Below are 12,906 nucleotides of genomic sequence, written 5' to 3'. Positions count from 1 at the left end.
ACAATGTGAATAAAAGTGGAATATACAGAAAGTTGGCTCCAATTTGTAGAAAAATTGCTTGGAATTAGTTTTTCTCGCGAGTAGATGTGGGCTCGGAAGGCATTTTTTGATGCTTTAATCGAACGGTTTTACAACATTATTTATTTTACCATTGAATTCCACCTACAGGTTTGACAAACATTGTTCGCGATCGGAATGGCTCTCAGGAATGAGTTGAGGTGCAGATTCTGCCTTGATAGCTGTAGCTTTGAGTTAAAAAATGTTAACATTTTTTGGATGCGAGACGTTAATTCGGCGGGATCTCAAAACCGATGTTGCAAAATAAATGTATTAATAGCTGAAAACCGGTGTTCTGGGCTGTAATTAAATTAGAGATCACTAGTATTTCAACTAAATATTTGCAAACATAACAAATAACGTGATATAATGGCGTGGTGAACGAAATTCAAGTCATTTGACATTACACTACCCACCCTCAGAAAACTTGCCCACTGGAAAAATTTGTCATTCAATTTTCTGATATTTCTTTGCCCACAGACACTCTTTCGATGTTGCTTTCATTCGCCTTTCCAAGGGTGGACAACTAGATGAGGACAGATTGCCTGTCTTTTGTGAGAAAGCGGAGAGCTGGGGAGACTTCCCAAAACAGAAAAACGCAAATTCTTCCACAAAACTGAAAGAACTTTGATTTCCAATCTGCCTTCCATGTCCCATCAAAGTTAGATCATATAAAGCGTACAGACTGAACAAAAAAGATTGTCTCATTGCAACATTCAAAACAGCGAATGTCATTTTCTTGTCAATTTCATGAGTTTTCTTTTTATTTCTTTTTTCTGTTACCATATCGTATCGCTATAGCTTTGATTAAAAACTATATATTGCCGAGTTTATTTTTGGATGCCAGATGTTAGTTCGCTGGGGTCCCAAAACTAATATTGTAAAATATTTATATTAATAGCTGACAACCGGTGTTATGGGCAGTAATTAAAGTAGTGTTCACTAGTATTTGACCTCAATATTTACAAATATAAAAACGTGATATATTGGCGTTATTAACAAAGTTCAAGTCAATGACATTACATTCAATCGCCAATTGTTTTCAGTAAAAGGTGTTTATATCTTTTATCTAAACTAGCAGTATTGTGTTTGAAAGCTTTTTTGACCACCTGGAGCACATAACAAATTTGTAGATTCAATTTGAGTTATTTTTACACTTTTGCCTTATTTTGAGCATTTTAGCTTTTTTGGTTTTCTTCAATTTTTAAAGAATTTGGGAAGTTTTGTGATTAAAGTTGTTTCTGTCTTGGTTGTCTATGATTAATAGGCACCGTCAGATTCTCAAACGGCTATTATTTAGGCGCTCTCTTTTTTTAATTCGCTTTACCTTTTGATTACGTTTTTCGTTGTACATAAGTCACGATTTCCACGTTTGACTTCTGAATTACCTCACTTTTTCAACTGAATGGATTACAAATTCTTTCTCGCATTGGACTACGCAGTGCAGTGAATATGGTCAACGACAAAAGAGCAAATTCAAAAGAAACGGGACAAACCGAAAAAGCCCGGTCATTAAGTCATAGTGCATTAGGTTATCAAAGTTCATCTGTTATTTGTATTAATCTTAATACCCTTCAGTTTAGAAGCTGAAGTAAGTATAGGTTTAGAATCTAACTGAAACTGCACACTGAATTAGAACAATTTTGTGAATCTTAAGACAAAATTTTGCCAATTTCAATCTTTCTTCTTTTTCAGTTTAAATCGCGATGTGCGTCTAGCGCGTCAACGGCGGCAATTTTCCGGCAATCGGCCGGCTATGTTTTTAATTGACACTGTTTTTGATTTGTTTTTGATAAAGGACATTCGATAATTTTGACCATATTCTTTCCTGTCTTTTGTCCAAGGTTTTTTTGCCTGTTTCGTCATATTTTAAGCTTCTCTCTGTAGTCGTTTACAATTCTTAATGGAGAGTTCTTCTATAGATTTTGCTACTATGAGAAAAGAGACATAGCGACACTTGAAAAGCTAGATTTGGCACTTCTCACTGAAATAGATTTTTTGTCAGGTTTTCAATAAAATTAAAATGAAAATATCAGCTAAGAAAGATGAAAATTATATTACTTATTGATATAGGATATACAAAACTATTAGATATGTGTAAGTTTTTCTTAATTAGATAAGTTAATGATACTTGCTTACCTAGTAAAGATTGTTTCTATTTTAAACAAAAACATTGTGGTATTAGTGATAGTGATTATCGCGAAGCTATTTTTAATTTCAATGACTTAGGCTATAATACTTTTCAAGATTACTTATTGATATACTTAAGAATTGATCTACTACTTACAGTTGTTGTTTTTGAAAAGTTTAGAAGTATATGTTTAGAGTTTTATAATATAGACCCCTTTTGTGCTTATTCAACTCATTGTTTAACATGACTGTGGTTTAAAATATACTAATATTAAGTCAATGTATTATAAAGAACATACAGTTGGTATTTATGATACTATTCAATTTGGTTTTAGGGGTGGGTTATCAGTAGTAGGTGATTGTTATGTTGAATGTAAGAATAAATGTATTGATAGTAGTTATACGGGTAGTAAAGACATTTTTTGAAATATTTTGATTTTAATTCATTATATGCATCAGCAATGATGCAAGCATTACCTAATGTTGAAATGTTTGCATGTGATTTTAATAATTATATACCTTCAAATTGTACTATTGTTTATATATATATATATATATATATATATAAATTATAGTGATGAGTTAAAAGCTGTAATAAACAATTACCCATTCTTTCCAGATAAGAAAATTGCTTGGTGCCTTTTCAGATAAGGCAATATGAGGCAATTTACTGATTATCAGATATTCAATATAAGAAATTAAATACGTAATGAAAAGCTAATGCTTAAACTAACTAACAATTATGGTATTTGATCATGAGTTAAAGATATAAGTTATAAATTTAACAGAAGGTACAATGCGGAGAGTGAATAGTTAAGAGTAATATAGAGTTTAATATAAAGAAAAGAAATGAGGCAAAGGCTAGATGAGATAAATTTGGTGATGTTTTTTTAAACTAATGAATAATGCAGTCTATAGTAAAACAATAGATAATGTATATGATAGACAAGATATAGAGCAAATTAATGATGTAATATATATATATATATATATATATATATTATATATATATATATTGTATATATAATACACTATACTGGTTGAGAATATAAGATTTAAACAAACTGAATCATTAAGTGAAGGTTTAGTAGCTGTACTTAAAACTAGAGGCAATGTTAAATTAGTTAAATTTGATTATAGGATTTGCAATATTAGAAAAAGCTATGTTGTTTATGTGTAAATTTTTTTATGATTACTTTAGAGGTCCTTATTTTGTTCTTATCACTATACTGATTCACGTACTATGTTTTTAAATATAAATGTACCCATTGTTAAATTTATTGAAAATGAATTAAATAAGATAATCAGTATTGATAAGTAGTAAGATTAAAGATGAAATACCGAATGATACAATTAAAGAGGCATTTTTTAATAAAGCTGAATCGTAGTGTCATACAACTGTTAATGGTGATAATGGGAAAGTTAAAAGGTATTTCTAAGAGTACTATTAAGAACCAGGATGATATTAATGACTATTGGAACGCTATATTCAATAATAAAAGTAAATATGTAGTTAACTATATCATTGATAGTAGTAACAATTATAGAGACTAAAGAACAATGTTGAATAGTAACAGATCACTTTGATGATGAAGGTATACGCGATTATAGTGGGAATTTTAGGGTTTACAGTGAATGATTCAAACTAGCAAGTCCTTGGGCGTAAATAATATGAAGTTTCTATTAGAATTTTGGTTTAGTTTGTCTTCGACTTTGGTAAAACCTTAGGTTTAGGCTCACTAATTTTAACAACAGGATTATATTTTTTTTAATATTCACGGAGTGACAACTTAGTTGATTCATTTTTTGTCACACTATCAGAAGTTTTAGAGAAACTCATTTTGTTTTTTTGGCAGGCTGTAGAAATTATTCTGGCAGAAGGCTTGAAAGACTTCTTTAAAAATGTTGATAAAACAGCTGTTAACTTTGGAAAGAAAGTTGCTAATAACCCTGTAAGGGCATGAAAAATAGCTAGCAGTTGAGACAAATCAAAGCAACTTGAAACCCTGCAAAAGTATTATCATCAACTCCTGTTTTAATGATATTTGCTGCACCTGGTGAAGGTATAAAAAGTTTTTCAGAAAAGCATGAGTTTATATTTAGGTACAAAAAAAATAATATAATTAATCGAGTTCATCCTAATTATCATACTAACTTTGATAATCATAACTATAATTTGTATTAATATTAGATCATCTACTGAAATCAAAAACTTATGTTACTTGTATTATATATATATATATATAATATATATATATATATATATATATAATATGTATATATATATATATATTATATATATATATATATATATATATTATATTTATATATATAATATATATATATATATATAGTTATATATATATATATATATATATATATATAGTTTCTTACTCTAATTCGATGTTTCGGTTTCATAGTAATTTTAAATTTACTGTTTGCTTTCATTTTACCGCTCATCATTCTTTCTGTTATCGGCGAAGCAGTTCAACTGATTGTTGAAAGATTTGCATAAAGTAAAGTTTTGCTTGGGTCTGTTGTTATTGTTTTTGTTATACTGTTGAAGAAATTGAAACTTATTTTTCTCCTATAGATAAGAGGCAAAGCCATGAAAGCTATTATTTATGAAATAGTATAGAATAGCTTTCATGGCTTTGCCTCTTATCTATAGGAGAGAAATATGTTTCATTTTCTTTCATTTTATCTGCCTGATTAAATTCATAATGCATCTCTAGTTTTGCTTGTTTGTTGTTATCAAGTAATTTACTTTCTAAAATTAAAGGTATTATGTATTGAATTATTGTTTCTCTAATCTATCGATTTAAATGCTCTTAACCCACGAGTAAACATATCATCTAATTGAACATTAGTTACCTTTTGATTAAACCTAATAATTTCAATTTCTTGTTTTAATTACTTAAATTTATTGATAGTATCACTAAAAAACTTATTACAATATTGAGTAAAGATGTTCTAAGCTTAAAAGTTTATTAGATAAAACAATCAAATTATATTTTCTTTCTATTAATTTAACAATTGTTTTTATTAAATGAATAATATTTATTTTTAATTGACCCGTTTTAACCTTTTGAAATACTTCTTTACTTAACTCATTTATATTTTTACCCAGTATCATTTTTTTCAGATGCCTTCATTAACTTCTAAGAATAATATGTGCTTTATTTTTTAGATTGTCTGCCGATTTTGTTGATGGTCCTTTATTTTGATTAAATCTGTTTCTTATCATTTGTATCTAGAAATATCTGACCGGAGTTCTATATTAAGTGATGCTAAAACTTTTTTCATTAGATTTGAAGTGAAGTTTAGACTTTAACAACTCTTGCTCATAATTTCATCTTCATTTATTTCACAATTAATGTCTTCTATTTTATAAGTTTTTGGCCGTGTTCTTAGAACTTCATTAATTTTAAATAACTCTTCCAATTAGATGTATATCCCTTTGTAAAGAAATTGTAAAGAAATTGGATCAGCATTTCTTACCTAATCACCAAATTCTAATTTAGGTGTAGTTTTGCCTGTATTAACAAATATAACGTTTTCAGGATTGTTCAATGCATTAACAGGTGTCATATTAATTGTTGAGCGCTTATTATTGTTACAATAGCATCATTTAGTATATCTTTCCAATTACCATCACCGTTTACAAACATTGGTTTATGTGTAGTAACGTTCTATTGAATATCTCGGTAAGTAATGCTTTTAAATCACTATGTCGACTGTAATTGCGTTTTATGTTCTTCAAGTAAAGATTTAAATATTTTATCATAAAACTCACTGCCTCTATTATTCCATTATTTTTCTGGTGCTCTATAAAGTTTTATTTGAACCATTAGTTGTAGATTTCTTCATTTGCAGATCTAACGGAGGATATAACCCTAGAATTTTTGCTAAATATATCTACAACTGTTATAGATTTATAATAATTATTATATTTATTTGAAGACGATTTATCAATTTAATCAGCTGACCATGTTTCGTGTTTGTATAATGGAATAATTTTCTCTTATAAGCTTTGTTTTCTGTGGTGTAAAAACTTGTTTTAGCTAATTCTTGTTGTTGTTTTTATGTTTCACCTACAATAAAAATAATAGTTTTAAAACCTAAAATAAAAATAAAATAAAAAGTTTTATTTAAAGTAATAAAAGTAACTAATATATTGAATTTATTGAATATCAAATATAATAAAACTATTATTAACTATTACAATAACTACCATAATTAAAATTAAAATTATTTAATTGTTCTTTAGTGATATCATTTGTTGATAATAGTTTTTTTGAATAATTAATTTTTAGCTCTTGTTTCTTGTATAATTATTTCTCTTCTTTATTAATGTGCGTGGGTTAGTGTTTTTAAGAGCACTAGCCATAACATCTTCCTCTTCACTCTGGTATCCGCGAAGCGGGCGCCAGATACCGCGTCTTCATTTTTTAAAGACGATGCGATACTTGTTGTTAATTTTTTAATTACTCTTTCTCTATTACTTCTAGTATCGGTTTACTTTTAATAATTTATATTTCTTAGGACTGTTTTTATTTTAATTCATCGCCTTTTATATCTCGTTCGGTTACATTTTTATTAGGTACAAACATAGTGAATCTTTTTTTAAAATCATATTTTATCTGTTACTTTTATACCATTAGTTGAACACCATTCATTTTAAAGCTATATCCACTTGTTTTAATTCTAGTTGTGTATTTGTTTGTTTACTCATTTCTAATAAAATATCAGACATTTCATTAACAACTATAAACTTATTATCTTTATTGTCAGGTATTGCAGCTTTTAATGCTGCTATTATATTCTGTGTTTGTGGTTAGCGCACTAGTTTGTGCGTTTTTTTAATGGATCAAAAAGTTCTTCTATATTGCCATAATACTCTTGTTGTTTTATTTTGTGTTTCAATCTATTTTTTCGGTTTTCTTTTTTAAATTTGTTTTAATTTTAGTAGTGTTTCTGATATAGTTATTTTTTTATTATAATAAAAGTTGATTTGTATTAAGTTTTTTTTTTGTAAATCTTTATGTTAATGTTGTTTTGTGTTTTTGCTGAATGTGAAAAAAAGCAGTTTTTTGTGTCTTTCTGCCCGTGTTCCTGCAGCACCCATTTAGACATTTACTAATTTCTACCAATTTCAGCCGTAGCTTTTACGGAAGTTTTGGGAAAACTTCCCAGCAAATTGTTTTACGGAACTTTACTGGGAAACAATCCTCGGCAAAAGGTTTTACGGCCGAATACCTTTTGCCGCTATTCAAATCGTTGATCCGATCAAAGTCTCAAATGTATTTCAGATGAGTACTTAAGAACACATGTATTAATACAGGCCGTGATCTTATTTCAATTGGAAGTATTTTTGCACGAATTTGTTTTGTTCGCATGTTGTCAAGTAGATATTAATGAACCTATTCTTGAATAAGGAGTTCCTTTAGGATCAAGGTCTTCAAAAGGGGCCAACTTTTTAAATGAAGCACAGGTGTATTAAAAAGAAGCTAAAGTAATTCTCTTTGGATCGTACAAAAAAAGTAAAAGTTGCATTGATATAAGGCAATAAGCGTCCTGGTTATTTTATTTGTGTTGTTGTGTGGGACATAACTCGCCGAGACCCGTTATCTTTTGATTGAGCCCTGGTTTTTTGGAGGCTTTTAAATTTTCTGGGGAAGTATAGTAACTAGCTGCTGAGCTGTATCTGAAAATGAATTTACTATCCTTCTGCAAATTCAGAGATGGGATGTTTTTAAAATCGTTACAACTGAATCAATTATGTCACGAAGGTTTGTAAGTTAACAAGGAGGCTCGGTAATTTGCGTACGCACATAATGTTCCGACACCACTCATCAACCTTCTTGACTTAATTGGCTACCAAATGATGAAGAGATAGAAAACTTTCAAAAACATACATATCGTTCCATAAACAGCCAAGGGAATACAATGATGCCACCCTAGAGGGCCGATGAACGTTGTTGGTAATATGACTACTAGAAAACACAATAATAAATATCAAACAACAAACATTATTTACGACCAAAACTCGATTTCTATAACAAATAAAATTATAAAAATCAAACTCGCATCAGATAAAATCTAAACAATTTAACCTATACATCATTAGAATAAATATGGAACCTGTCCTCAATGCGACTGGTTAATAGGTCGACAAAAAGAGCAAAGAGGTGCGAATTTCAAAAATATGTTTCTATTTTTGAAAACAATTAATTTCAAAAACCCTAAAATGTTCATTTATATCTCCATAGGAAGCAACTGAGACATGTCATTATCCCATGTTTAACTGAGCAAAAATTCAAAGCCAATGGGACCTACGATAATTGTTATAAATTAAAAAGAAAAATCCTATAAAATAAACAATTACAAAAAAAATCTCAATTATTTTATGAAATCTCATCGTAACAGCAGTAGAAAAGCCGAGAAACAAATGTTCAAAGCCGAAACCGTTATAGGGAATAAATTATAGTTCACTGTAAACGGGTTGTGAGCTGTGTTTACAGAGACTGAGCTACAAATCGACCGAAAATTTTATTGAAAATGACGAAGCTCAAAAACCCAATTATGTTTTTGAAAACAAATATTTTCAGACTTTAAAAAGATTTCAAAAACAGAGATGGATTAAGTTGTAATACCTCAAGAAGACAATTGGGCCTGTTGATAATGAGACTAAGTCACGAACCCTCAAGTAAACAACAAATGTATAAAGAATTCAAAACTTCAAACATTTTTACGAGATCACACTGCTCAAGGCACTATAATTATAAGATATTACCTTCAAGAACTGTATATCGTCCCTTTCTACTCGTTTTAACAATAAAGAGTCTTCCTTCTAAAAGGATTATGTAGACATGACAACAAAAAGATACCCAGAAATTGAACAGTATAGTAATCTCAAAATTTTTTAATGAAGTTAATTGTTGAAGCAAACAGTCACAACGTATAACCAAGCGCGAAACGTATGAAAAAAGGCTTGAATCGAGAAAAGTAATTTAGACCTCTAATCAGTGAGATTGAGTCACATGGTTACAAAAATGAAAGCCAAAATGATACAGTTGAAAAAAGAATCTTTTTTATTCCAATTTGAAATTCATTGAAACAAACAGCTGTGAACTGAATTCTTCAACTAATTTCAGTTTCAAGTCCTGGGGAAGTATTTGAGACCTATCGTTGTTAGGTATGTGGCGTTTAACAATAAAAAGAAAGAAAAACATAAGCAAAAACAAAAAAAATCCATAAATTTTTGCGAGATAACTGTCTCAGCCCAAAAAGCGTAAATTATATGACAAAAACAGTTAAATATTCAGATACGCGTTTTTCCATCGCTGTGCATTTTCGCTACTGTTCTTTGCTTCAATTGCACTTGTCAATAATGTGATAATACGACAAGAAAACAAACTGGACCCATAAAATATGCAGTTATGCTAAAAAAATTGAAAAGGCGTAGTATCAAAACAAAGACCATTAGTTGAACATAAAACCGTTACGGACATCAATTTATAACCGACAAGAAATTGGTTTCTGCCTGTTTTTACTGAGACTACGCCCGAAGTTGAGAGAAATAAGATAAAATAGTGGCAAATTTTAAAATTTAAACGATGTTTTCTTAAGACAAATACATTCAAAGTTATAACAGACATTAGATAAGAACTGAAAGAAGTGTCAAGGTTCATTTATACCCCGTGAAAAATAACTGGATCTTTGAATGGGGACAATAAGTTATTTGGCTTGAAGATTGGGCAAAAAATATAATAATTGGAGGCAGAATTCAAGAAGTACATAAAAAACTTTTAAGAAAACAAGTGGTCATAGCCATAGAAACCACGAGCTTAACTCTGAAACCAAAACATAATCTTGTATTTTGTAATCAGTATCTGTTAATAATTAAACCCTGATTTGAAGTTCTTGTAAGTATAAAAAGTATACGTAAAAATCATTTACTTAGCGGAAATATTTTGAAAAAAGTCACTCCCCATTAAAATCTAAAAAAATTTTATCGTAAGGATCCGTGGCGAGATCAAGATCAGCCCAGATGTTGCTGCACATTTGTTCAAGTGGTTGCAATATAGATCAATTTTTTAACTAAATCTTTGAGTTCGTTAAAAATAAAAATGCAATTTGTATATGTAACGAGTTTAAATTTGCAAAAAACTGGCAAAATTATAACTCCGGAAGACTCTCAAAGCCCATGGGTGTACAACTGGCTCAATTACCAGCTGTCAGCTTAAAAAAATATGGCCGCAGTTTTAAGGTATTTACTTCCAGCAAATTTAAAGCAAGACAGCTGAAAAAGCAAATTTGGTACCAAATTTGGTCCAAAAAGTAGAGTTCTGAAAAATTTAGCATAATTTCTTTCCAACAAACCCGGACCAAACAGTTCAGCAACCCTCTTCTATCTTTAGAGATAAAATTAGTAACACTGCAGTTAACAATTTGAACAAATTTTAGCAAAATTGACTATAATTAGGTCAAAAATACCGAAAAAGTGAATAAAAACGGCTAAAATACATACGTCTAATATTCACAAAACTTTAAACATCGATAACTCCCTATAAAAAGTAAAAATTGAAAAAATCTTTTCAATTCCATATTCTTTTCTGGATGGGCTTTTTAATGATACCACTCTTAACTCTACGATGATTATATCGATCGGCCAAAATTGACTGAACAAAAAAAACCCATTTGAGTATATAGTTCCTCCCCCCACTAAAGTGGGTCGGAACAACAAGGGGTACTGCTGCTTTTCCGGACAATCGGTATCGAATAAAAAGTTGAAGCGTAAAAAAACTGTCTCCGAATCACAATAACTTAAAGGATTGGTCCTTGCCGTATTTTGACTCGTTTCAGTTTCGGGACGTTTTGCGACAATTTTTGATCTATTTCAACCGGCGTATTGCTGGGACTATCAATTCCAATTTTCTTGTATTTCAGAATGGGTTTGGATAAATGGAGCTGTACCAGTTGCGTGCTCCTAGGGTTGGCAGCCCGACTGGCTCTGTTCCAGATGAAACCACTCGTGTCCTATCTCATGACCAGAGTCGAGATCCAGACCCCGGCCTCTTCTTGGGAATCAATGCAAGAGGGAATGTTCCTCGATCAGAACGGAATTTCACCCTATGAAGGGTCACTTTTTCACAATCAACCGCTGTTGCTTAAATTTTTCATACAACTACAAAATATTTCGGCAAAATTTGAAGTAGATTTTGCGTTTTTCTTCCTTCTGTTTTGTGATATTCTTGCCGGTTATTCACTGTTCAAATGTTGTGAGACTTATCTTGAGCAGCGACAAGAGGAGGAAAAACTGCTGTCGCAAACGGAGTTTGATAAGGATGCGTACGAAGTTTTCAATGCTGGAAAACGAAGCGTGGAACATTATGCAAAAATAGTGACTTTAGCCTACTTGTTAAACCCGTTCACAATTATTTCGTGTGCATGCAAAACTATGCTACCTCTTGAGTTACTATTATATGCTAGATTGCTACTTTTCTGCTTAAGACGGAACTTTGCAGGTGCTATTATGGCTTTGAGTTTGGTCACTTACTTATTCATGTGGCCCATTTTACTTTGGGTGCCCGTTTGCTACATGTTCGTTGAACCGGCGAAATCAGAAAACGAAGAGGAACATTGCGAGAAGTGTTTCTGTGTTTATTTCAGTATGTTCGTTTCGGTGGCGTCGTTGGTTTTACTAACTGCGCTACTTATGTTAATATCATTTTATGTTTGCGATTATTCGTTCGATTTCTTTTTCGCAAGTTGGGGATTTCATTTTGCAATACCAGATTTGCAACCTAATGTTGGCCTTCATTGGTACTTTTACATGGAGATGTTTGATCAATATCGCACGTTTTTCACCTTAATGATCAACACGATTACAGTTTCAATTTGCATTCCGCTTTGCTGGAAATTCTCGGAAAACAGGATTATTCCTGTGTACAGCGCAATGTATTTCATAGCGATGTACAAATCATTTCCTTCTTTTGGGGATGTTTCGCTCTGCCTTTCACTCGTTCCGATGTTTGCTCAGAACTTTTCAATGATGCGCAATTTGTTGTTCACGTTTTTGCTGTTCGTGTCCTGCTTCGCGAGTATGCCCGCTATGTATCACGTGTGGGTTGTGACATTTAACCCTAATTTTTTCTACGCAATAACTTTGATTTACGGAACTGTTCACATGCTGATTTGGTCTGACGTCATTTTCTCCCTCAATAGGAGACAATTTCTCTTCAGAAATGGACTTAAATATCCCGTAGATGAAAATGGAGTCCTCAAAAGGTTCACACTTTTGTAGTAAAACTAAGAAAAAATGGAACTAAGATGAACTTGAATCAACGGCAGTGGTTGTTAAACTATATTCCATTGTTATTTCGATGAATATTTAGGCATTAAATTGTAAAATTTGTGATTTTCTGTTGAACAGATTATGTGCTTGATTTCGAATTTGAATTAAGATGTTGCGTTTCAGCTGGTTTTGTACCAATTGCCTTTTTGAGCCCAGTAATCTTGCTAAAAATTTTAAACCTCATCACTAAAATTTACATGAATGTTAGTTTAATAATTGCCCTTGAACGAAGTATGAAGCAATCAATGTAAACGTGTTGGTCTTTTTTATGGAAAATTTCGCTTGATCAATTTTGCGCTTTTGTTCTAGAACATTCTATGACTTCTCATGTGACTTTGTTTGTTGCTAAAATAAAAGCG

At 30.9% G+C, this 12,906-nt stretch overlaps 1 protein-coding gene across 1 annotated transcript; it reads left to right on the top strand.

Moving 5' to 3' along the window:
* Positions 1-11,140: 11,140 nt before the first annotated feature.
* LOC142344121 (GPI-anchor transamidase component PIGU-like) lies at positions 11,141-12,669 on the top strand. The gene has a single exon (XM_075395625.1). It carries the CDS (start codon positions 11,141-11,143, stop codon positions 12,494-12,496), a length of 1,356 nt encoding a protein of 451 aa, XP_075251740.1. The 3' UTR covers positions 12,497-12,669.
* Positions 12,670-12,906: the final 237 nt, after the last annotated feature.

This window comes from Convolutriloba macropyga, chromosome 8, assembly GCF_964194025.1.
Source record: "Convolutriloba macropyga chromosome 8, txConMacr16.3, whole genome shotgun sequence".
NCBI classification, from domain to species: Eukaryota; Metazoa; Xenacoelomorpha; order Acoela; family Convolutidae; genus Convolutriloba; species Convolutriloba macropyga.
The sequence above is the reverse complement of the archived record's forward strand: the minus strand, read 5'-3'. Positions and strand labels throughout refer to the sequence as shown.